The sequence below is a fragment of the Cuculus canorus genome, chromosome 6 (assembly GCF_017976375.1).
Source record: "Cuculus canorus isolate bCucCan1 chromosome 6, bCucCan1.pri, whole genome shotgun sequence".
Taxonomy (NCBI): domain Eukaryota; kingdom Metazoa; phylum Chordata; class Aves; order Cuculiformes; family Cuculidae; genus Cuculus; species Cuculus canorus.
This window is the reverse complement of record NC_071406.1, coordinates 19,126,815-19,154,061: the sequence shown is the minus strand read 5'-3', so window position 1 is coordinate 19,154,061 and position 27,247 is coordinate 19,126,815. Positions and strand designations below refer to the sequence as shown.

The 27,247-nt window shown below is 37.2% G+C and overlaps 1 protein-coding gene across 2 annotated transcripts in view; it reads left to right on the top strand.

Moving 5' to 3' along the window:
* Positions 1-27,247, top strand: part of KCNH7 (potassium voltage-gated channel subfamily H member 7) — a 221,786-nt gene that overhangs the window by 142,646 nt on the left and 51,893 nt on the right. Inside the window, exons 5-8 of one of the 2 annotated variants that reach the window (XM_054070058.1) lie at positions 2,135-2,563; positions 6,572-6,592; positions 7,104-7,127; positions 9,832-10,046. In XM_054070058.1, the coding sequence (XP_053926033.1) occupies positions 2,135-2,563; positions 6,572-6,592; positions 7,104-7,127; positions 9,832-10,046 (689 nt within the window). The remainder of the gene's footprint in view (positions 1-2,134; positions 2,564-6,571; positions 6,593-7,103; positions 7,128-9,831; positions 10,047-27,247) is intronic. The other variant, XM_054070059.1, reaches the window with a different exon arrangement.

Here is a 27,247-nt window from a genome sequence, read left to right as displayed (position 1 = left end):
CTGAGTGATTAAACAGCAAATGAAGTTTTTTACAGACATAGTAATAGAGGCTTAATTATCTGTCACCAATCACGAAAGAAATCTCTCAGCTGTTGTGAAAATATCTTAAATTAGCACAGACTAGAAAGATAACTGAAAAATGCAAATAAATATCAGAATTTATAAGGGAAGGAACTAAGATCAAAACAAAAAGCTGTTATGTCACTGCATTGATCCTTGAGTCAGGGAGTAGCTCAGACCACTGTCAAAAATTATTACATTAGATATGAAAAGGAAATGAGAAGAGTGGGAAGGATGATCAGAGGTAGACAATACACTTACACTAGCCCACTTCAGCTTGGAAAACAGGTATACAAAGAGGAATTCAACAGATGTATGGCAAGCTATAAGCGTTATTGAAATTATAAAAAGTAAGAAATTATTAGCTATTTTCATATCATAAGAACTAGCACACTTCCCAAGGCAATCGGTTTATAGCAGGCAATGGGAAGTACTTTTTCACAAAGGTATGCTAAAATTTATGGAACTGTTAATTATAGGATGCTTTGCAGATCGAAGTACAACTCTGTTTCAAAAGCACTGAGACAAACTCATGGAAGATATGTACAGCAAACATTCATTTTGTGGTTTGAACACAATCTCTGGCTCAGAAAGTTTCTGAACTGCAGATAGACAGAAACTGAGTAAATTTATTGGGAGAAATAACACAGTGTAGTGGTTCTTAAACTCCTTCTCCATGTGTTCACTACTGGAAAATATTGGCCTGTCCTAACATGTAGTATAGCAACTTTAGGTCTTACATAGGTTTTCCTTTAAGAAGGGCAGGACACTCTCACTTGCATTCATTTAAAATTCAAAATAAATTCAATACTAAACCTATAGGACATTGATTTTAATATATTAAATTATTAAGCTGTGTCATCCATTGCTCTGTACTTACTCACTCATGGCATTGGCACCAATGAAATACTGTTTCAGTATGTGACGATAAATTTCAGTGCTGAATTTTAGTGATTGCTATTGATTCACTGTGGAAAACACTCATGTAGCAAAGTGATGAGTGACAAGAAGCTACTAGATAAGTCAGGCTGTTCCTGCAATAACATCTGCTCATTTCACTGATCTCAACTATTTTCTTTTGTTAATTTTTTTTAGCATTTCTTTTCCTAAACTGTTTACTATGCTTTCTGTACATCAGAAGTCCATGTGCCTCCATCTGTGAGTTGCATAACACAATACTTTAAAATATTTGCAGTCTATGCTTGGGTTTTTTTAGAGGCACAGTCTGTAGGTTTTTCAGTTCTCCCTCTATATTTTCTTTATTTGCACCATATTTTACACTTCCTCTCAGCTACTGATATTTCTTGACATTACACAAAGTTGTTAGTTTCCACACAGTCAGAATAACCTATGCTGCCATTCAATACATCAAGCCCAACTAAGCGCATAGCCATGCAAGAGCACAAGAGATAATTGCATTGTATAGGTGCAACTCAGGCTTCAGAGATGTGTCACAGTTTTATCTCCTGTGTGTTCCTTTATTTTTTATGTTAAACTCATTCAAAATAAGTATTTAATTTAATCCTAAATTGTAAGTTTTGGAAAGGATTGTGACAAAACTGATAACTTATTTTTCTTTCCTGAAGGCTTATCAGTGGTATCTTCTTGGTTACTTTGTAGCAAATAAATCAATAAATCAGCAATATACTTTTAAGCACAGGGAATTCAACTAATAATAGAATTCACAAATACCTCTTTAAGGATAACAGCAACCAAGTGAAGTAGTTTGATGTTTTCTAGATGTCTTTTATAGATGCATAGGTTTTTACTTTAGAAAGGAACATCAGAACAGATAACTTTATCTCTTTTCAAGCAGACTGTAGAATCAATGCTACTATCTCTATTCTGAGATCAATAACTTAGATCTGACTGAAGTGTGAAATCCTTTAACACCATAACAAACTTGGAATCATAAAATATTTCCATATTTACCTATTCCATTGCTAATTTATTAAGACTAGGTTAATTACTTATAGCTATTACTATGCACTCTGAGTATGTGAAAAAAAAGCAGATTTTCATGACAAGAAACTAATATGCAATATTTTCATTTTTTGTATCTATTTACATGTAGGCAGACTTTTTGGGTTCCGGTTACCTGGATTGAGGCTTTTAACATACAGAAAGCAGTCCTTACCACAGGAAGACCCTGATGCGGTTATAATCGACTCATCTAAGCACAGCGATGACTCAGTGGCTATGAAGCACTTTAAATCACCTACAAAAGAAAGCTGTAGTCCTTCAGAAGTGGATGATACAAAAGCACTGATTCAACCCAGTAAATGCTCGCCTTTGGTTAATATATCAGGACCTCTTGACCATTCATCACCTAAACAGCAATGGGACAGACTTTACCCTGATATGATACACACAAGCAATCCAATAACCCATTCCAGATCAAAGGAAAGCATTTGTAGTATACGGAGAGCATCTTCAGTACATGACATAGAAGGCTTTACCATCCATCCCAAGAACATTTTTAGGGACCGTCACGCAAGCGAAGGTATGGTTGAAACTTAGACAGTATTCCCTGGTGTACTAAGAAAGGGATTATGGAATTTTTTCATAGCAATTACCATCTCTTTATAAACAAAACTAAATATAATCCACTGTACATATACAAAAGCACTAAATGCTGCTTTTCATGTCTAAGGAAATCAATGAAATTGCGGAGTTGCTTTTAGAGTAACATCCACCTTCTGCGTAGGGATATAGAAAAATCAGGCCCAACATTCCTAAAGCCAAAATTGGTTACTGGGGGAGGAGGGAATCAGGTGATCAAGTTAAAATCACTTGCAGAGTTCTGTCCCATACTTGAATATATTAGATTGTCTCTGACTGTATGAAATCCTACTTCAGAGACTGATCATTTTTCTTAAATGTGTAGTTTGTACATCGTATATTCACTGATCCAACGTTGAGATATGCTTTTTTCTCACAGTGGAGAAAATATCCTCAGCAACTCCTTTGAAATACTTTGTGTAATGCTTAGTGAAATAGTGAAATGGTGGAGTGCTTAGTGTAAAATTCATGTGAGTTTTTCCTTTGTGTTAGCATATTCTTGCAACCAGCAACATTTACAAAGATGTTTTTTCTGTCTTTTCTACTGCCTCTCCTAATTACATACAGTTGTGGGGTGTGGTCTGTGATCTCTTGTTGGAGACAGAGATTGAGGAACTTGATTAACAGCTTAGGAGACACAGGCTTGAAAGCACATTTTAAACCGCGTTTTCCAGAGAAGTGCCACATATACGGTGTTTTTTGGGCTACTGATGGTCTAATGAATCGAATTGCATACTTATTGTTCAAGACAGATGACAAGGAATGTATGTGGAATATTTTAAGAATACAAAACGTGTCATGAAAGAGTGTGCACAGATTCATGAAATAGCGAGAAAATGAATTTTCATTTTCAGTTATTGACTAGTTTTCTCCTATTCATTGACAAGCGTAAAATTCCTTTAAGTTCTCCTGCCTTTTGGAAGGTCCTCATCAAGGACTCTTTGCTTCTGTACATATCCTAAGCTATAAAACTGATTGCTCCTCTTCCATTCATATTAACTCCTAGAATAGTAGAACTAATTATTCCTTCCAGTTTCTCTTCCTGTATTAAGTATCGTGGGTAAACACTTCTTTTCTATTCCTGTTTCTTTTGGATTTTGATTTTTTTCAACTCAAGTGAAACTGAAAATTCAATTAAGTCCATCCTAAACCATACCATTTTGCTATGTTTCCTGTTCATATTCAAGCCAAGATTTCAAGATCAGGACGTGGAGGCAAAAATCTCCAAGTTTGAACCTTGGCATATCTTTTGAACCATTGCATAGGCTTTGATTTCGTTTCAGCTTCACTAGATATTTAAACTAAACTTTTAAATAAAATACATTTAAAGATAGCTGTTTCATCAATTTCTATTTTCAGAACTTACTCTCATACTTCCCAATTGGTTATTCTTCATGTATTTATATGATGGAAATGTGTAAAAACCAGATTGAATGTAAGTTTCTTTGTATGAAAAGCTCATGCAGAAATCACCACACAATTTAATACTTGCTGCGTGGAGAATCAAAAATTTCTAGCTCTATTTCATTGAACAATATTTTCCAAATGTTAATTACTGAGGAAAATAAATTTTTCTTTGAGGAGTTAATAATCCATTTGAATTCCTATTGTCTTTCATGTGATGTGATCATTTACAGTTTAAAGAGATAAAACGCTGCCACTCTGAGTTCGCTCTGCATAAGCTACAAAGCAGTAGAGAAACTGGCCCTAAGTTTAGGTCATATATACAGATTCTAAAAAGGTACAGTGGAACAGAGGATGGCTCTCAAACTGCATTAGAATTAGTAACCATCCTTGATGCCATCTGCTTCCAAGCATATTAGAATTTGGCACCTTATGCTTAAAATATGTTTAAATTTAGTTAGCAAGTCCTGTTTGCCTTAAAACAACAGTGAGCCATAACACCCTATTGTTGCTATAAAATTATCTATGCAAGTTAAGCAATCGGGTTTAAGACTAAATCATCTCACATATTCTGAGCAGAAACTGTAGATACTGTACTGGACAATGTAAAGCCCTACGTAAAAGTAAAGTACAATAAATAAAGCTAAGTTATGGGGCCTTTGTTGTATTAACTAAGGAAGGTTATGGTTTAGTACATTTCCTATTCCGTTTTTGTTTTGTTTATTGATTCTAACAATTCTGGATTTTCCTGAATCCACTGAAAATTGCTACTTTGAAAATGCAAGACTGTATTCAGATTTAACTTTTTTCCACCTCTTCCAGTTCAAATAGTATTAATTGACTCAGCATAACAGAATTCTGAGAGACAAGAACAGCATTATTTAACTTACTACTGACTACAGTAATTTCATCTGCAGTCAATTTATTTTTTCAGAGATAACACAATGTACTAAATTAATTTATGTAGCCTAGTTGCCTATCACTTTGAAATTACCCCAGCTGTGGCCACTATATCCTGAAAGGTCTTAAAGCAAAAATGGAGATTTAGGATTCTAAAATCATTTGAGTGTACTCAATTGAACTCCATTCTAAATTTGTCTATTTGACAGCAAAAGCAGCAGGGCAGGAACTGTGTCTTTCATCCACTGCCCAAGCTCCAGCCAAGCCCTTTTCACCTAAAGTGCAGGCAATCCAGATTTTGCAGGCAGGTACATGTTCACAGGGAGTCTTGGGTAATTTTATTGTCTTAAAAAAGCGACCTCAGTAACATCCCTGCAATCTTCTGAAAAAAACCCAGCAGGTTTATGAGGCTAACTTAGAGTTCAAAATCTGTATTACTGCTCCAGACACACTGAGAGGAGCTACACCTGGTCTAGAGGGCTCAGCTCAATGTCCCATGCTCCCAGTCCTCGGGAAGCTGAGGAAAAGCCAGAGAGGCAGGAGGTGTGACATGATGCCACAGCCAAGGCCCAACATCACCCTTGACTCCCCTCACAGGAGAAGACCCCAGCCTTTGTCTGGAGATGAGCTGGGGCAGGGACAGGGCTGCTGCTGGGGCAGGCTGGGACACAGCCGCCTCAGCCCCCAGAGGTGCCCGTCAGTGGAGGACCACCGTAAGCGAGCGTCAGCTTGAGCCCAGCGCACCTTTGAATGCTGGTCGGCCCGTGGGCAGAGGTGCAGGGGGACAGGGCTGCATCCTGGCCCCTCACTCCCTGCCAGCCCCACGCCCTCACCCACCCTCACGGCCTGCCTCCCAGCTGCCGCAGCCGGGCAGGAGCACCATGCGGAGGAAGGGCAGCCTGCCAGTCGTTTTGTACACCCGTGAACAGGAGTGGCATGCACCCATCCACCTGTGCCGCTTCTTTAATGCAACAATTAATGATAACAACAAAACCAATAATATTCTCACCAAAGGACGTTTGATCTCATTAGAGGATTTAGGGCTGGGTGTGCCTGTGAGGACAGAGAGCTTGGCCCCTGCTACCTCACAGAAAGCTTAAAGGTATATCTTTTGCTTCAGTGTTTCTCCAGTATTTACTTGGAAAGGCACTGCTCGGCTTGCTGCCACGGTAAAAACTTTTCCTCCTGTGAGCCCTGGGCAGGCGCGGGCCCTGGAGGTCCTGTGCAGGGCAGCCCATGCAGCCCCACAGCCCACACAGCCAGCCTGTGCCACCCACAGCTGTAGACGCATCAGCCTCATTTAATTATCTGTGACTAATTATCACTTCATGGGTTAGCACTTTTAACCTCCAGCCTAGTGCCAAACTTGTGCAGAAACAATTTTATCATGTTACTATTAAGGCAAGTTAAATAGAGCCAGTCCTACCACCCGCTGACCAACTCCAGTTTTACAGATTATCCCTCGATTGTCAAAGTGACTTCATCTTGACTAGAAGTCTACATAATATAGCCAAGGAGGTGCAAAAATATTTCAATTCAAAGGACATACATATTTTGAAGCAATTTATGTTTGGCTTTTTCTGATGTAGATTTTAGTTGTCTTTTTTTCTCTCTTTTTCTTCACTTTTATTGTGCTGAAAACCAGACAATGGTCGCAATGTCAAAGGTAAAGTATACATCTAGATTGTACCTTACAATGTTTCAAACAGCCACACTTTTTAGCATGTTACTTTGCCTGCTGTATGGAATGTTCAAATGCAACATTCTCATGCTGACCTCTTGAGGGCCAAGTGCACTAATTAAATCGTTTTTGTTAAACACGTAGTTATTCCCTTAACTATTGTCTGAAAGCACTAACTCCCAAGTCCTGGAAAAAGTGAAGGCATAGTTAAATGGTCATTTCACTTAATTATCTATTAATTTGAAAAAGGAAGGGACGGGGGTAGAACATACCATAGTTATTTAACTCCATGCTGTTGTCCTTAAGCAGGCAAAACATCTGTTGAAGCTACTAGAAGTTTTACCTGTGAAAGGATGTATAATCAGGCCACTAACAAACAAACTATTGTTATGAGATGCTTAGTTTTCCATTAACTATCTCAAAAATTAAATTATTGGTAATCAGAAGCTTTGTGGAAGTATCTTCACTTATTCCTGTTTTGTCTCCTTAAAAATAGTTTCACGTTCCTGGATGGCAGGGGGTATGGTTTCAAGCTTCCTGTAGTATTGAAATGTACATGCATGAACTTCATTGCCAATTTCATGTTTAAATAATATTTAGTGCAGTTACAAAATTGTTTCTATTCACCAGCACTGAGCTACATCTTCTAGAGGCAATTTGAACGTAATTCTTAAGTGATATCCTCCTTTTCTAGAAAACGATTACTAACATGTTCAGTTTAATTGCAATATTTGTAGCTATGTCTTAAAACTAGTTTGTGACTCCATGCATGATGCAAAAAGTGTGTGTATCTGGTCTTCTCTCTAAACTGCATGCAGTGCATGATGTTATGTTCTGTAAAGTGACTCATGGACTACGAAATCATTGCATTTGCTTCATGTGTATGTTGGCAAGATCTTGGAGGAGAAAATGCAGTCACTGTAGCGTAAAACAACTTTTATAAATGTATTGGGTGCTGGTGAAGGACAACAGATTGACAACTCAGGAGAGTAAAATCATTTCTCAGTGCATTGTGTAAGCAGGAACAATGAAATCCTACCATAAAACTGGTGAGATCAAACTTAAAGAATCTCCTTTGTATGGTAGGCAGAAGCATGTCGTTCTCCCTGCTTATTCAGTTCTTGGCTGGTCTGCTGAAACTGTCAATCAGGGTGCCAATTAGTGTCAGTTGTGATTATGGCCCTCTTTTTCTGCTTCTTGCTATGAGAGTATAGCCAAGGTCCACTAGCTGTCAAGTATCGGCTCAGTTGCTGCCAACCTGAGCTGTACTTAACCTAGTAATATCTTTCATTTAATTACCATTATCAATGAGGTACATATATACCTTTCACTGCTCTCTAAAGCAAAAGTAGGTGGATAGAAAGCAACATTTTATTCCCATGTGCAATTAACTTAAGTCTAATGTTACATGCTAGGACATAAATCTTAGGAAGAAACTAATTCCCTTTGGAATAGAAGCAATATAAGATTTAAATCCCAGAAAGCAACACTTCAATGCAATTTAAGCATCTATAAAGTAACTTTTAAAAAAATCAAATGACCTACTTCTAACTTACGATTTGCCTAAGCTCCCTTAGTTTCCTCTTACCTTCGGTATAAAGAATCTTATTCACCTGACAAATGGCTCCAACTTTATTCCCCATTCATGTCTAAGTCTACTCAATATTCAAAACTATTAATTGCTACAACTCTGTAGGAAAGCAAAGCTGAAAAACTGCAGTTTGACTATGCATACATAGCACACACCAGACATTAACCACTTCGGTGAATTGTAAGGAGATTGTGAGCGCTAATTTATTTTGAAGACTACTTTTTATAGACTGATGTAGATGATGTGAAAGACAGATTCAGGTCCTAGTTGGGCCAAAAAGTGTTCAAGCACAATATTCCAGTTCCATGGTACCTTCCTCAGAACCAGACATTTTAGCATTCCTTGTGGAAGAAAGCTAGTGCTTTCTTCCTTTTTCCAGTGAAGCTGTTCCACATATATACTAGATTCATGGCGCTTAAGGAGAGAAAGAAGGACTGATTTTGTAGTTTAGTAATGAGAACACTCACCCACAAATCTTCATTTAGTTTGCCTCAAATGATCATTGGTCAAAATACAGAAAGTCTTGAGAGCTGAACCACAGGCCTGATCTCTCCTAGGGGAAGTACCAAACTGTTAGTCTAGATCATCATCCCTTGTCATCTTCAATTCCTTTCTGCACAGTGGCACAATTTGAAACAGAGTAGTAAAGGATTTCTATCTCTGGCTTAGAGTGATGTATAATTACCATTAATTTAGGAGGTAAAAAGCATGTATATAAATCCTTTTAATCTAGTAAAGCAAATTGAAAGTCTGGTTCTTCAAAGCCAGTTGTGAGGGAAGATTAGCCCTCACCCCTCACAAAAAGAATTTGTAAAAAAAAAAAAAAAAAGGAGTAAAAAGAAATCAGTGGTGCCTGAAGGATTTCTGCACAGCTATCTCCAGGACGGTGGATGCTCTGACTTTCACTTGTTCACACATTGCATTATTATCTTACATGTAAGCATATATTAAATACTCCTTTTATATTCTACATGAGTATCCCTATTTTTTTTCAATATTTTATTAGTAATGACAATTGAATAAATATATTTTTTTGAGTTTGTGATACTTTGAAAAGAAAGGCTTTTAGCACAATGCTAGGTTAGTATTTCCATTGATTAAGTATGGAGTTACTTCATGAGTCAATAGGGCTAGAGCAGTGTCCTACTCAATTTTCCAGTTTACCAAAAGGCAGTTTCAAACTAACTATCATGTAAGTGGGAGCAGCAGTACGGATGTGATAGTAGAGCCTTTGCTCTGTCCAAACACTCTTTTATAATCACATGTCCTGTTTCTGATTTTAGAAACAAATGAATATATAATCTTTATATTCAGCCAGGATTACAATGGAGCATACCAGCATATCCAATACCATGAAAACAAGTAAAGATGGATGCATTATGTACTTCAAAATGCATTGAGTTTCTAACAAATATTGGGGGCTATAGGTAAAGGAATTTTCATATTTACAACACTAAATTTGATTCTCATTAGCAATAGAGTTATATATTAAAAGTAGGTATTGTTTACTCTTAACATGTAGTGTAGTGGAAAATAGTTTTTAACAACACTATTAACATATCCCACTTAAACATTAATGATAACTTATTTCTCTGTATTTGTCAAATACTAAATATTTGTTCTGATTTTTCAGGACCTTTTAATCATATCAAGTCAAGTCTGCTGGGATCCACATCGGATTCAAATCTCAACAAATACAGTACAATCAACAAAATTCCTCAGCTCACACTGAACTTTTCAGATATCAAAGGTGAAAAAAAATCTTCATCTCCTCCTTCTTCGGAGAAAGCAATTATTGCACCTAAGGTGAAAGACCGAACGCACAATGTAACAGAGAAGGTTACCCAGGTAAGGTAATATCCATTATTTTAGTTCCTTTTCAGTGTTGTGGAGCCAATTATCAGTGTATTCAATAGATTGTTACTCTTTTCATAAACAGTTTGGATATCTCCAGGATAATTCCAAGGATCTAAGCCATTGCTTACGTTACCTCCAATTCCGTCGTACATGAGGTAGTTTCCAAAATTAGATGATACTGCAAACAAACAAAAATTTTGAGGTCTATTTTGCAATGGAAAAAAACAGTAGCATGCATCAAATGCCCAAAATAAGTCCACTAATTTCAGTGATTACTGTCAGTCATAAATGTTAGTTTCATTCTTTTTTCTTTACCTCAGCTTTATGACTTGCTGATTAGTGCAAGGCACAACATCATAAAAAATGGTAGACGATTGTGCCACTGGTATAGCTATCAGAGTTATGTCTTGTAATTTCTGCCCCAGAATTTCTGCTTTTCATAATGCTCTTTCCTGTACTTATCTTCCCCATATGTATCCATCAAAAATGCTGTCAAAATGAAAAGCAGGTACTTTTGGACTGGCTGTAATGATGTATTCTGTCATACTTGAGAATGAGGCATACAATAGATACAAAACTGAAAACATTTCAAGACAGCATATTTCTTCACTCTAAGACAGATACAGTGTACTCTGAAGGCAGCAGAAATTTTCAGCTAAATTCAGTGTCAATATTACATTTGTATTGTAACAACATAAGGAGAATAGCAAGGACAGACTACTGATGTGCAACATACTGAAAAAAATATTGAGACATGACAGTATCCCAAATAACTTTTATAGTCTTAGTAAGCAGAGAGAAGACCCTTGAATGCCATTCCACTGACAAACTGAAAGAGGTTAGAAGTGCTTTGCATTAGAATGGGTACGGGGATTCCATAAGGAAGATCTTGCCAAGAGTAGCTTTTGACTTGCTGCTGACCTGCCTTCCACAGACCAGACTGCAGGTTCTCTACATTGGTACTATGCCAGATATTTTCTATACTCTACTGCTTTGAATGGATATAAAAAGGAAGGTATTGTACACCCTCCTAGAGAAACAGAGATAAAATTTCTATCAGTTCTATCTTGAGGTCAGTTAGTGCCTAAAAAGTGATTGGATTTTTATCTTTCATATATTTTGTCTTTGATACCTAACTTGAATCTGTAACCACTGTACTTTCTTCCCTGGTCAGTTGTGAAAGATTTAATCTCTTCTGGATAAATTTTGATATGTTTTAAATTATTCATAGTAGTTATGCATAGAAATCTTTTCACAGATATTAAGACAAAAACTCAAGTTACGTTAAAAAGACTAATTTCTGTAAGTTATGTAAGCATAAGTCAAACTTGACTGTTTTTTTTTAAATTCTGACTGGCTAATTAGTGCCCAAGTGTTATGTTTCTATGTACTAATGACACTCTTATGGGGGATTTTTTTTTAAAAAAAAAGCTTTGTTTATTCTCCAAACTGCTTAGATTAGAAATAGCTTAGAACAGCTAAAACTTCCAGGAACATTGATAGCAACTAAATATAAAGCTAAATTGTAAATGCTCTATAAAATCTTTACACATCACAAAAGATTTCCAATTTAATTTGACATTGCTTTATTTCCTTTTCTAGAACAGTGTCAACCCATGTGTAATATATGTGGCAAACTTTGATAATACACCATTCATTGTAACTGGAAAGCATTCCCCACAGCTGTTCCTTTCTCTCTTACTATATTCAGTTAACAATGCTTTTAGTTGCTGCTGCAGTCTAAACTCTAGAATTAGGTACAGGTTGAAACTCCAAGGAGGTATAAATCTATCCTCTGTCTGCCTGGCAATGGAATGGAGATCCAGGTGGCGGCAAAGACCCAAGGATTATTCATGTATTAGAAATCACGGAAGAACCTGAGAATGGTGACATAGGAATTAGAGCTTATCCCCCTAAAAAGGTGGAGTCATCATTAGCCCAACTGAAGTGAAGCACCATGGGCAACAAACAGGAGGAGTGGAAGCCACTATGCAGCAAGAAAACTATTATATAGTTGCCATCACAGGAACATGGTAGGGTGACTTGGAGTGCTGCAGTGGATGGCTGTAAACTCTTCAGGAAGGACAGGCAAGGAAGGATAGGTGATAAGGTAGCCCTGCATATTAGGGAGTGTTTTTATTGTCTAGAGATTACTGACAGTGATGGTAGAGTTGAATTTTTATTGGTAAGAACCAGGGGAAGGCCAACAAGGCAGATATCATCGTAGGAGCCTGTTACAGACCACCCAACCAGGGTGAGGAGGCAGATGAAATATTCTGTAAGCAGCTGGCAGAAGTGTCACAATTGCTAACCCTTGTTCTCACAGGGAACTTCAGTCTACGAGGTGTCTGCTGGAAATACAATACAGCAGAGGGGAAACAATTTAGGATGATTCTGGAGTGTGAGGAACATAATGTCGTGACACAGCTGGTGAGTGAGCCAGATAGGGAAGGCGCTCCACTAGACCTGTTTTTCATGAGCAGAGAAGGAATTATGCGTTATGTGATGGTTGGAGGCCAATTTGGGCATAGCAATCACAAAATGCTATTAGATTCTTGGAGAAGCGAGCAAGGAGGTCAGTAGAACCGTCACCTTCAACTTCTGGAGGGCAGACCTTGGCCTATTTAGGGGACTGGTTGACAGAGTCCCTTGGGAGGCAGTCCTGAAGGGTGAAGGAGTCCAGGAAGACTGGACATGCTTCAAGAAGGAAAATCTTAAAAGATATAGGAACAGGCCATCCCCATGTGACAAAAGATAAGCCAGAGGGGAAGAAGACTGACCTGGCTGAACAGAGAGCTTTGGCTGAAACTCAGGAAAGAAAAGAGAGTTTACAACCTTTGGAAAAAGGGGCAGGCATCTGAGGAGGACTGCAAGGGTGTTGTAAGTTTAGGCAGGGAGAGACCAGGATGGGCTAAAGCCCAGCTAGAATTTAATCTGGCTGCTGCCATAGAAGACAATAAAATATGTTTTTATAAACACCTTAGCAGCAAAAGAAGGGCTAAGGAGAAACTCCATCCTTTATTGAAGGTGAGGGGAAACATATTGGCAAAGGATGAGGAAAAGGATGAAGTACTGAGTGCCTTCTTTGCCTCTGTCTTTGATGGTAAGACCAGTTGTTCCCTAAGTACCCAGACCCCCTTGAGCTGAAAGACAGGGATAGGGAGCAGAATGGACCCCCCATAATCCAAGAGGAAACAGGTAGCAACCTCCTACACCACTTAGAAAGTCTATGGGGCTGGATGGGATCCACCCAAGGATACTGAGGGAGCTGGCAGAGGTGCTCACCAAGTCACTTTCCATCATTTATCAAAGTCCTGGCCAACCGAGAAGGTCCCAGTTGACTGGAGCTTAAGAAATGTGACACTCTCTACAAGAAAGGCTGGAAAAAGGATCCAGGTCAGCCTGACCTTGGTGCTGGGGAAGGTTATGGAATAGATCATTTTGAGTGCCATCATGTGGCACGTACAGGACAACCAGGTGATTAGGCCCAGTTAGTGCGTGTCTATGAAAGGTGGCGGGACCTTCTTGACTAACCTGATCTCCTTCTACAACGACATGGCCTGATTAGCAGATAAGGGAAAGGCTGTGAATTTTGTCTACCTTTGGTCAATAGCCAACAGTGTGCCTGGGTGGCCGAGGCAGCCAATATCATCCTGGCTTGTATCAGAAATCATGTGGCCTGCAGAACTAGGGAAGGGATCATCCCCCTGTACTAGGCACTGCTATGACTGCGCCTTGAATACTGTCTTCAGTTTTGGGCCCCTAATTACAGAAAAGACATTGAGGTGTCAGAGTGTATACAGAGAAGGACAACAAATGTGAGGGGGCTGGAGAACAAGTCTTATGAGGAGCAGCAGAGGGAACTGGAGCTGTTTAATCTGGAGAAAAGGAGGCTGAGGGGAGTCCTTATAGCTCCGTACAACTACCTGAAAGGAGGTTGTAGTGAGGTGGGTGCGGCTCGCTTCTCCTAAGTAACCAGAAATAGGAGAAGAGAAAATCATCTTAAATTGCACCAGGGGAGGTTTAGGCTGGATAGCAGGAAATATTACTTCACTGGATGGTTGTCAAGCATTGAAACAGGCTGCCCACAGAAGTAGTTGAGTCACCATCCCTGGGGGTGCTTAAAAGACATGTAGATATGGCACTTAGGGACATAGTTTAATGGTGGACTTGGTAGTGTTAGGCTGGATGTAATAATCTTGAAGGTCTTTTCCAACCTAAATGATTCTATGATTCTATGGTTCTGTAAAATTAATTTAGTTCTACTGAATTTGATAGTCAAAGATAGACTTTCAGAAGGTGAAAGTGTCTAGTTTTATTCCTGATGATGTTTCTAATGCCCAGTGATTTCAATATGTGTTGTAAGAGTCTGCGCTTTAAAGGTTCTACTGCATGTCTGCCTGTGTCTTTAAAATCAAAATCTCTTTGTAAGACATGTCATAGGCCCATAAATCCATTTTGTATCTGCAGGATAGTAGAAAAGTGAATTTGGAAGGTTTGAGCACAGTGTTAAGAATAGAATAAGGCAGAAATGTCAGGTGAGATAATTAGGATGTGCTCATGCTGGAACAGTCTTCTGATACATAAATGTGTGAAACAGCATCAAAAATGTACAGAGGGCAATATGACCTATTTAATCCATGGGACAATATCAGTAAAAGAGAAAATGAGTGTAAAATGGCCACGATAAGTCAAAAGGTTATCCTTAATTAGAGTAGTGGAATTTCAAAATAGTCTTCTAATAAAAGAAGTTAGGGCAGGAATTCCGAATGTCTTTAGATAGAGCCTGAGAAATGCAATAAAGGCATTGTGCTTTTCTGGAATTGCAGGACTTGGTGACATGGAAAACCACTTCAAGTCTTATATTGCACCATTCAAACATTCAAACTCTCTTTGTACTCCTCATTTTGCATCTCTTCCTTTCCTTTCCTCAGCTTTTCTGAGGAATTTGGTCCTGCTGCTGTAACATTTCCACTAGCGTGGCTCCTCTCGCTGTGCAGCTCAAAATACAGAAACACGGACTCTGGTATATACCACACCAAAATATTAGTGAGCTTTGCAGTTTGATCGTTGTACTCTGGTTGTCTCTTGTGCATCACTAATATCAAACTGAGTATCAGCGTCACAGGATACAAGAACAAGTTATTCCGTCCAGAGATAACCAGTGTGTAACTTCTATCATATCCAGAAGCTGGGGAAGTAATTCAGCCAGTGAAGACAGTGAAAAGGGAGGGGATGGCACATTGCTACTTTCACAAGAGAGAGGAAAAATAGTGAATAAGATAAATAGAGTCATGGCCATTGTGTTTAGAGGAAGTAATACACATTTAGAAAGCATTTAAAGAGGAGTGAGATGCTTCAGCATAGGATTTTAGTGGAATAAATTAGGACCAGACAGGAGAATAAAGTTGAAAAATAATTTCAGAAGGAACCAGAGATGTTGTGGGACAGTGGTTGATACCATAAGTGAAAAATATGAACTTCAAAATGCAGGTGGAGAAAACAAGATTTCACTACAGACTTTAATAAGCAAACAAGCAATCAAACAAGTAAAGTCCTCAGCAGCTTACCTTTTAAGTAATACAAAGAAATTAACCTCTTCAAAAAGAGCTATTTTACAAATTCTACTGCAAAGACCCTTAAAATATTGTCTTACTACTTAACAGGAGCATTCAGAATGCTATGTAGAGGTGGATATTGTCTTAAGATATACAGATAACACTGGCAACAAACAATGGCTTGCCTAGTTAATAAATATGTGTTGCTGATCTCTTTAGTGCACCATCTAAGAAAAACTGTCTTGTGGCCCCGGGTCAATAATGTTCAGAGGTTATTGATCCTCTTGCAATTCATCAGTCTGTTGAGATATAACCTGTAGTTGAAAGACCAAATATGTATCTGTTGTTTACGATTGTCTCAATTACTGACTTACATGAGTTAAAACTCTATGATCTTTAAACTTTTTGTAAATAATACTTTTCAAAACAGTTTCATCATTCACTCACCTGTAGGAAATATTTATATATCCAAACTGATTATATGTCTGATCAAATGATAAATATATACCTTGATGGGCTACACAGTTGATCGCAAAACTGTAATCTGATTTGCAGACATGCTGAACACCCACAGCTCTTGTGAACATGGAGCTCTCAGTGAATGGGGGGTCATATATGAAGTGATAGACCTTGTAGTTTCACTATGTTTTTGTAATCCAACCAGACCATATTCTGTCAACCCCAAAAGATTAAGAAATAAGTAACAAAATCCCCCAAGGCCAGTCTCAGCTGCTGATATAAAAAGAACTATTATATGATCATGACTTCAAACTGACCTTCAGGTTTTCAGGCTAAAAGAAGACTAGCAGTATCTAGGACAGAGAGAAGCAATATAATACCTAAAAATAAACCAAATTATTGAGCTATACATTTCCAGCAGTTTGATTCAGCTGACACGCTGCGCTGTTTACAACATCGTGCAATAACTCACAAACAAACAACATTTCAGGGCTATTCATTTTGGAGCACAAGCTGACATAAAGCAGAAAATTCTCAATTAAAGGGAAACAATTTAGATATGTCTTCCAATTACACAGCAAGGGATAGATATAATAATAAAATTGTGGAGTAAGCAGAGCCAAAATTCCCTAGATTCTGTACGGAAAGTTTAAATTACTGGTTTCTGCTGAAGTGAAAATCTTTTCTCTCTTATTTGCTATTCCTGTTCTCAATGATCAATCGACATAGCTTATACAGGAATAATTCCTTTTGTTTGCAATCATACTTATCACCCTCATGCAATAAAATATCATCTTTTATTGTCATTTTATAAATAAGCTTCATAATTACTACTGATTTAATTATAGAAAGAGTATAAATGTGTGTAATTTCATTATCATTTAGAAAGTGTCACACACTTGTGTGTGAAAAGAAGAAAAGTAGAGATGATGGTGATGGCAAAACCAATAAAAATACTCCAGTCTCAGGATAGGACAGTTATTTATACTTGTGCAACAATGTTACCAAAACTGGAAAGTAAGCTCTTTTGCACCACAACAAGTAGCTATGCAAAGTGCATGGAAGCAGAAAGCAAAGCCCATTATTTTGATCAATTTCAAAAGAAAACATAGCATTTTCATTGGAATTACATACTACTGCATCAAATAATAAAATGGCCAATATAGTTGCAGATTCACAGCAATTGTGAAAGATACAATATTGCATCCTTCCAATAGAGCCTCTTCTAACAGCTCAGTAAGTTAAGGCATGCTGCAGTGTTTCTAGAAGATTTCACAACATATGGTAGAAATGGAGCAGTCAGAAAGCCCAGCTGCTTTGGAGCATGTAACCTGGATACATCCTTAATTAGTCCATATCTTGGACTAATCCAAGATCTACTTTGCTGAGAAAAGGATTGCTGAATTTTGCTGAGTTGGGAAAAAATATCCGGTAACTTCTATGAATTACAGTTTTGAGTAATCAATGTTTTTTGTGATCTCTTTCTTGTTACTGCCTTGATCCAAATGCTCAGTGATCTGTGCTGTGACACTAACATGGAACAAAGTGTATTATTTTTTTTCATACTAGATCATTTTACAAAGCATCGTTTGTCTTTTGATGTGAATATGTGGGGGCAAATAGGCAGACCTGGGCTTTCAGACTGCATTGTATTTTGTTAGGAAAATAATGAATTTGATGAATACATTTACAAAGCAAGTAAAACTGCTCAAAACCAAGGTGTAGGCAGCATTTGGGCAAACCTCATTTCTCTAGGCTATAGCTCTAAACCCCTAAACTCCTATTTAATGGTGGATTAACCTTGGAAGTTTCTAAACTTGGTAGTTTACTCATTTAAAACTAGTAGTTTTAGTTTAGTTTTAGTTAAAACTAGTAGTTTTAACACCTACCAGAGCTATCCCACTATAGACTGCAGGAAGTCAAGCCCCTGCTTAATCCCTGTCAAGCCCCACCGAGATCCAGAGAACTGAGAGTCCTCCAATCCACTTGGCAGGAACAGTCTGCTGTAATACCTTTCACACATGCAGTTAGAGCTGACTTAAAACAGCTATGAAAGTTGTCACAGTCTTGTCTTTTATGTAACCTTAGAACTGTACAAAAAGGTAGTGTGGAAGAGACCTCTAGAGGCCATCTAATCCAACCTCCTACACAAAACAGAGTAATTTCAAAGTTAGCTCAGTGCCAGGTGGTTACCATGTTAATTCAGGGAACTGTTTTGGTCAGCATAAGCGTGTATTTTCCCAGAGACAATCACCCAGTGTTAGACAGCAAAGCAGCTGGTGTGTGGAAAGAGGGAAGGAAGAAGGCAGAAAGCTGTGGCTCTCATGGGCCAGTAAGAGCTTGTGTTTTACAAGGAACATTGCTGATACTTAGAGTATGTTTAGGGTACGCACTTAGAATAAGACAGTCCTGGGTTGTAGTCCCTGGCTATTTTGCCTGCTACTTATTTTGCATAAATGATTGCCTGTTAAAAAATCCACAGAAATAACCCTGCCCTCTAGGGACTTGAACTCAGAACTCCCTCCTTCCCTTACCTGCCCTTATCCTCAAGTGGTCCAGATTCCAAACTCTGTTCTAGTGCCAGGCACCTCACGTGTACACACTGTCGTACCAATGTTGGGATCTATCCACAAAATGCCATAAACTAGGCAGGCAATATTTAGCATTTATCTGAAATTACATATTCACCTATATATATATTAATTCCATTAGCAGTCATCTTAATCAGAAAAAAAATGTAGGTATGTACAGCTAACAATTTAACATAAATAACTTGCAAGTATCAAGTTTCCCTTTCAGTGTAATACTAGCTAATACAAAAAGTGAAAAACTGGTGAGTAATTTGAAAGATTAACTTTTTCAAGGAAATAATTAAGTTTCCACACATTGCTAATGAGAAAAAATGGTGAATAAACTAAATGTGAGAGCAGAAAGTTACTGCAACTTGCAGCTAATAAAGTGATAAGTGGTGATAATTATAAAGGAGTTATCCTCCACTATTGATTAGAAACCAGTGCCCTTAAATTAGAAACTGTTAAGAACTTCAACTACAGTTTAGAAACCATATGGCCTTAAGTATATAAAGGATAAACAGCAGCAAAGGTTATTGTTCCTTTGTCTTGAGCAGGGGGTTGGAGAGAAGCACATGGATTGGTTTGTTTTGATGTATTGGCAGCTGAGGAAAATATTTTCTGCTTAGGGTATGGGAGTTTTTTTTCATAGAAGTAAAAACAGTAAGAAAAAAGCAAAGACCGTTAACCTCAGTCAGCCCAATATGTTGTTTGATGAATTCTGAAATACTGCAAAATTAATGACCTAAATGAGAAGATCGTTCTTCTCATCTATTAGCCGGCATGTGTTAGAACTTAGATAATGCTTCTAGATTGTTAGGATCAATAGAGAAGTGTGTACCCAGGATAGTTCGGAGATAATGCTTTTATGCTTTTCAAAAAAAAGAAAAGGAGGAACACTCTTTAAATTATATTGAAACAGCAATAAAATCACAGTAAGGGAAAAAAAACAAGAACCAGCTGCATGAATCTAAAATCAAAGGGTCATTGTATGCTAAACATTATGTTACTGAAATAGTGTGCTAATCAATGAGATAACAGGTAGTTGTAAAGCATTTACTGAGCTTTATATGTCACATAGGCGGTACTGAGCATAAAATTAATGAGCATAGCACAATAAAAATCTCTAGAAAATGTTGGATGAAAGTGGCTTTTTCAGTTCATCTAGAGTGTAGAAATATACTATAAAGTTCAAATCTGTCTGAAATAATATCTAAATTGCATGAATATTTAGTTGATATTCATAGCACACAGAGAAGTCAAAGAGTTTCTTCTTCCGGATTTCAGGGTGGCCTTGTATTAGATTTCTCTTATATAAGTCTGTTTTCCTTTCATGGTTGAATAAATCTTTCATTGTAGCACATTGGAATTGTCTCTAAGGTACTTTAGGTGTATTTTAAAGCATAAGGGTGGGGTTTTTTCTGAAGAATTGCCAATTTTACACGCGGCTGTATTTTTAAGTATGAAAATTACAGTAACTAATTTTCATTTAATATCTGACACGAGAAGGTATGTTCAGCTCCAGGCAGCCTGTTCAGTATACTACTACTAATAAATGAGAAACATATATTAAATGGGAAGAAAAGTTCTTAATTTCATGGCTTTGCATTTTTTTCTAATCTAAGTATCCATCATCTTTGAAAATGTTCCATTTTCTAAATGACTTCTATTAATTATGAAGAAACCTGCTCTTTTTTGAAACAAAAGAGCTGCTGTATGGTATGGTCTCACATCTGCATCAGTCTGTTCTGTTCAGAGAAGTTTAATTCCACGGAGTTTGTAGATGGGTTAACAATAGAATACTATAACTGAAGGCAAGTAACGCCTTTTGATGCAGCTTAGTCTGTAATGATGTGTCTTGATTTCAGCTTAGATAGTTAAATTTCTCTCTGGTAGCTGGTATAGTGCTGTGTTTTGGATTTGAGATGACAATAATCTTGATGACACACTGATGTTTTTAGTTGTTGTTAAGCAGTCAAAGACTTTTCATGTTCTCACACTGGCCTGCCAGAAGGAAGACAGGGCTGCACGGGGAGCTGGGAGGAAGCACAGCCAGGATAGCTGACCCAAACAGGCTAAAGGGGTGTTCCATACCATGTGACATCATGCTCAGTATATAAACTAGGGGAGTTGGCCAGGGACCAGTGATCACTGCTCAGGGATGGTTGCTGGTCAGTGAGCAATTGTATTATGCATCACTTCGTTTGTATATTCTATTATTTTTATTACTGTTGTTATTATCATCACTATCATCATCTCTCCCTTTTGTTGTTCTATTAAACTATCATTATCTTAATCTATGAGTTTTACTTTGTTTTCATTCTCCTCCCCATCCCACTGAGCGGGGTGGTAGGTGAGTGAGTGGCTGTGCGGTACTTAGTTGTCAGTTAGTTGCTGGGTTTGGAAGCGAGCAAGGAAGCAGTACCTGCTGCTCATGGTCATCCTGTTGAACTCATTAGAGTCCTGTTGAACTCATTAGCTAATTTATTTTGATTAATTTTGTTAGGACAGCATGTAGACCTCAGCCTCCTTACAGATTTTGAAACAAAGCTTGAAAAATAAGTTTTGGTTAGGATCATAATTTCCAGATATGTTACGCTGTCTGTTTTCTCTCTTCTTTACATCTACAATATCAAGTAAGCTAAGGAACTGCAATAGTGAATGACCCATTATGAAGTTTACATAGTGTGATACATTAGTCAGTGTATCTAGGAAAAAAAAAAGAATGTTAAGAGCATGAAAGTGTACAGTCAGGCTTATATTCTAGACATTTTTCCTACTGGATTGAGCTTTGATGCCTACAATCGTGCATGCAATCAGCCAAAGTACCAAAAATATTTCCATACCTTCCTGGTTAAATCCACAAATAAAAGGCCTCCTGTTCTCTCCTGAGCAGGAGCTTCGTTTAACATAACACAGGTGATGGAGAGCTTCTCAAAGCGTTATTTTTGGCTTACCAATGCTGTGCTATCACACTTTTTATTAGAGTATCCGAGTAGCTAGTGAAGTGTTGTCATCAAGGTCCTACCATGTCTTGCTGCAATTCCCCAAACCCAAAACATTGGAAAGAAAGGAAAATGTCTGAAGTAAGATCCAGCTGAAGAAACCTGCCTGCTTAGTTCTCCATGATCACATTTCTACCCTTTTTTCTCTACCTGATCAGTATGAATTGAATGGATAGTTCCAGAAATCTGAATCATGTTTTTATAAGTTCATTTTGTTAGTGAAATGTGATTTGCGTCATCACATTGTGTGTACATGTGTATGTAATCTGTTCCATCTCCCCCTGCCAAATGACTTTTTGGTTGGAATGTTACTGACCAACTTTGTGAAAGGTTGCACTAAACTTTCCTGCAAGTGATGCGAAGAGAGGAGCCTGGGTAGAATGTGAAGACTATATGTCTCCTTTAAGTGAATCAGGCTGGCATATGCCTGTTAGGCATAAACATTACAGAGCCACAGGGGAGATGGCTATTTCTAAATTAAGCTTTTCCCCAGCTACCAGAGCAGTTTCAATTGCAGTTCACACCTTTTTAAATACTAAGGGATTTAATTGCAAAATGTAAATTATCTAGAAATGAAAGTTTGCTTATTTTGCTGATTATGGAAAAGATATTTACCATTAAACTTAAATAGGAATGTATGCATAAGGATCTTGTCTCCTTTTCTCCTTAGCTCCTGACAGTCAGTAGGCACTGTAATCATAAAACCAAACTATACTTGTAGCTGCTTTGTTTTCTCTCTGTTCACCTCAGATAGTCTCCTGCAGCTTTTAGCTGCATCAAGATTTTTGTCAGCTAGCAAACCAGTCTAAATGTATAATAGCAAAAGATTTTTTTCATAAATACTGTGAGGAAGACAAGGTAACATCAACAAGCACAAAATCTACTTTGGTTGTCACACCATGAACAAATGATACAAAATATCTTTTGGGTGACTAAAAACCATAGCAATAATTTAAGCGCTTATTGCAATTGTGACCCTTGATGTTTTGTTGTCAGATATAGAATCATAGAATCACAGAATCATAGAATCATAGAATAGTTAGGGTTGGAAGGGACCTTAAGGATCATCTAGTTCCAATCCCCCTGCCATGGGTGGGGACATCCCACTAAATCAGGTTGCCCGAGGCTCCACATCTCGAACACCTCCTGGCCTTGAACACCTCCAGGGATGGGGCAGCCACAACTTCCCTGGGCAACCTGTAAATAAATGCTTCTTAACAGTTTAGCGTTGCGAGAAGAGCATTGGATAGCTCAGAAACTCTTTAGCCTTTTGTTGGATAGCATTTTCTGTCTTCTAGAATAACACCTCATAGTGAATTTCTAAAGAGGGCTAAACAACTTTAAATACATATTCTGGCATTAACATTTGCTAAAAATAGTCAGTTGTTAATATCACCTTCTTTATATCTGCATATCACTAATTTAAGATTTAAAGTTCATTAAAGCATACTCAATATATCTGCGTGCTTCTAAGTGTTGCTCTGATGATGCATTAGCCATTAATACGAAAATAATTGCATACTGACTGTCAGGAAGAGGCTCCTGAGATTTAATATCTATAAGCCATTTCTTAATTTTTTCATGGAAAATAATGGATGGAAAATGAGCCATAAAAATATGTCCTCTCTTTTTATATCTGTCTTCATGAGAAAATAAATTATAGGTTAGAGAAAGTGATTTTTCTAAATTAGTACACGTATTCAGGTTTAGTGAAGCCATTGTGTTTGACAGTGAAGTCCACAGAAATATTATTTTCATGAAACCTGCACAATTTTACTGAACGAACATGAGAAAAAGGCTGTTCTACAGCTTTAATCTCACAGCACATGTAACTTTCATTGAGAATTTGAAGATTTTGAGTTACTGTGTATTTAAATATCTTTAGCTGAATAGCTTTACCTAATTATTGGAAAATGTTATGAAAACGTGGCATTTCATAGGCTCAGTCCTGTAAGGTTCTCACCACTCCCAGGAAGTCCCAGTGCTCTCAAATCCAAGCTGCACTTGAAAGTTTTTGTCATCAATAAGGAAGAATGCCACTCTATCAAAAGGAAAATAATTGGGCAACGTTTCTGGAGGAATCTGTAAATCTTTACGACCAAGAATAGTTTTGTCGTTCTCTTCACATGGAGGGTCAAATTACTTGATAATAAAGCCTACCTCTTTGCTCTGTATGATGGTATTTGTTGTACTATTTCTGGAGATTTCGGTGTTCATGGATATCATATTTATATAGTGCAAGCACTAGAGAGATACCAGTAATTGTTCAGCATGGCTGCTATAATTTCAAGGCTGCTATAATTTCAAGGCATCAAGTCAATCACTGTATGCAGATAAGCTATGTCACTGACAGATACATACACTGTGTGGGTGTGGCCATAGGATCAGACCTTAAATTTGTTCTCTGTTTCAACATATGTTTTAAATGACATGATGCAAAATATCATTATTACTTATCTGAACATCATAGTCATGACTGTCACGAAATGTATTTCAGTGACAGCCCCAAACATAAAATACGGAAAGCAGGGGAGAAAGATAGACAGAGAGATCATTTTTAATTCTAAAAATACTAAAATATAAATTTATGGTACACAGAAGGAAAAACATGAAGTAAAAGCTTTGCTGCTGTTCAGGCTGAACCTTATGTATCTACACCCTTTTACACTTATACACTCCAATTTATATATTTGTATCATTTTTAAAAAGTTTCTTCTAAAAGATGTTCCTTTTCCAGCTCAAATGCAACTTGCTATCACAGTGCCATTAAATTAAGGTTGCAGAACACTTAGAAGTTAAAACTTCAGCCAACAGGGACAGCAAAGAGCTGTGCAAAACCCCACTGGTAACATACTGCTTGCTCAGTGGTGTTTCCTAGAAGCCTTCCCAGCAAATGCTGGAAAACTGTTTCTCTCCTCTCGTAGAGGAAACAAAGCATGTGTTTTGAGACAGGCTTGAGATGACTGTCTTCCCATGGGGTAAGGCTTGCACACAAGTTTTACACATTAAAGTGCAGGAGATTAAAGAGGAATTAAAGTACCAGAAAGCAGGCATACAGGAAGCAAAATATTCATGTGTACCAGTGAATCCATATTAAAAAACAAAAAAAAAATCCATATCAAAAACCTCAAAGATAGAATTGTAACTAAATTACCTAAGGCAGAGATAGAACAATTCAACCCATGTAACCTGAACAATCACGGCAGCAGTGTTATACATGTAGGTACACAAGGCCATGGTGCACCAGTGTTGGTGTATTCCTTGTGGATTTTGTGATATTGAATCAGCAGTTTTTATGGCAATACATTAAGAGCTTATGTCTAGGTCTCAGTCAGAATTTTTCTTTTTCTTAAATTTTAATACCACCAAACAGTGTTGACGTTCACTGATAATTTTTTGAAATTTATTATAAAATTTACTTAACATCAAATTAGGTGAATCCCACATACAGCTTAAAACTTTACTGAATACCCAAAAACCTTTCCGATGTTCCAATGTTTCTGCATTTCAGTTAGTTCGAGAATGCCATAAATTCTATCTCTGTCTAACTCAAAATGTTTTATTTAGTGGCAGATTGGCTTCTGGAAGAAAAATTATTTGAATATGCTTAGATACACTTTGAGTTTTGCAGGTTACGATATTAATAACAAAAGTGCTCTTTCAATGCCTACCTAAAATTACACTTGGTGAATATGTGGACACAGTCCAAAAAAAAAACAAACTAGTGTGCTATTTCTGATCCTGCAAACAAAGAAATATTGAATCTATTGTTTAAATAAGAAAGGTTTACACCTCTTGTATGTGAAGTCCCAAACGGGAAACATATAGCACAAGCAAGAGCAAGTCATATTTTCACACAGCAGCAGGTTTTCTTTAACAAAAACTTACTTTAAAAGAGATGGAGGTCATTAAAACTTTGATCATAATTCAAACTGATACAGAAAGTTAAGTATTAGCATTATATGCAAATTATCATGCTATAAATTTTAAAGCATTTAATACAGACAAGAGTAAAACAGGAAGACAAGCATTAACACTCCTGACCATTAGTGTTTCTTGGTTAAGATGTCCTTTCAGAAACATATTAAAGTATCTTTCACATGTGAAGATACCTTTTAATGCTGATATGTAAAAGCTGTATATAATGCTGTGTTTGGAGGGCGTACTGAAGTAAAAGCACTTCGCCTTACTTACTGGTGTAATCTTATTAGCTGTTCATGTCAGCATCAAGGAAGACGAACATCAAGATGACTGAAATATGAAAGACTGTTATAGCCTTAGGGAGCATTTAATTTACTTTCGCTCGGTAATAATTGTATAATATTTATTTTTAGGTCTTTTTAGATTCAGAGATCTCTTTAGGAGGTCCAGTCTGTATGGGTATCATGGTAATGATATGAATAGAGAAGAAAAGGGAAGAGACATCCTTGCTATTTATAGCTTGGTAGCTTTAGTAGAACAAATAGGCAGGAGAAAAGAGCCAGGAGAGATTACATTGAAAGAAGAGGGTTCCAAAAATATAAAAAAGTCTCCAATACAAAATCATACCCTCCTTTAAAGCTGAAGTAATACAGCTTCATATTTTGAACTGCACTATCATTTGGATTTAAGTTTTATGGTCATGATAAAGAGGGTTAATTATTACAGGAATATGGCCCTAGTTTCCATATCCGCTTCATGTTTCTTGCTTTGTTTTCCCAGTTTTTTCTGTTCGATAGTGTTATTTGTTCTCTTAATAAAGATCTGAAAATTAGTTCAAAACTACCTGTTAAAAGGAAGAGTTTGTATTCATGATCTAAGGTCTTTTGGGTAATATTGGCAGTGTTCATTCAAACCTTTTATATGTATGAGTTGGTGTTTCTGATTCAACTTTGAAACATGTTTGGATTAGAAGATTTGAAAAGTCAAAAGTTCTAAATTACTTCCCTTATTTTTTATCAGCTACAATAACGTCTATAATAGGATTATCCTGGTTCCCTTAACATCTTGCTAATATTTTCATGTAAATTTCATATCTTGGAAGCTGTATACACTTTATATAATGAACAATTTTAAAGTTTCTTGGACCTCTACTCATGATACAGATATTCAAGTTTCTCAGCATACAAGGAGTTGACATTGCTAGATTTGCTACAGCTTCCCTGACATAAAAATGCAGGAGTGATCGTCCACTCAACTGTCAGTGCTGCACACGTAGCATTAAACTGAGCCCAGCAGGATATTGGCAAAATAAGATTCTTTCATTTTATGTAGTATTTCCTAGAAATAAATCATTTTAACATTATATTTCAATGAGTGGTCTGGCAGCATGTTCCGCAGTTTTACGCAAGATATTTTATGGGTGAGATAAATTTTTATTTCAAAGTCTCCAAGTAATTTGGGACTATATTTATAGTTCAGGCTCTATTAAATGGTTATGAAATTCTCTTAAAGAAAGGTGCTATGAAAGAGCTAACCTTGTCAGTACAAGTTTTACTTTAATTCCTCTGTGGCAAAAGCAGCAGTGACAAAACAGTATTTAGCACTGAGTATAACTGCATTATTTAAATTTAAAGTTCCTATGAGTCACACTTTGCCATGAGACTTAGGAAAGTATTTTT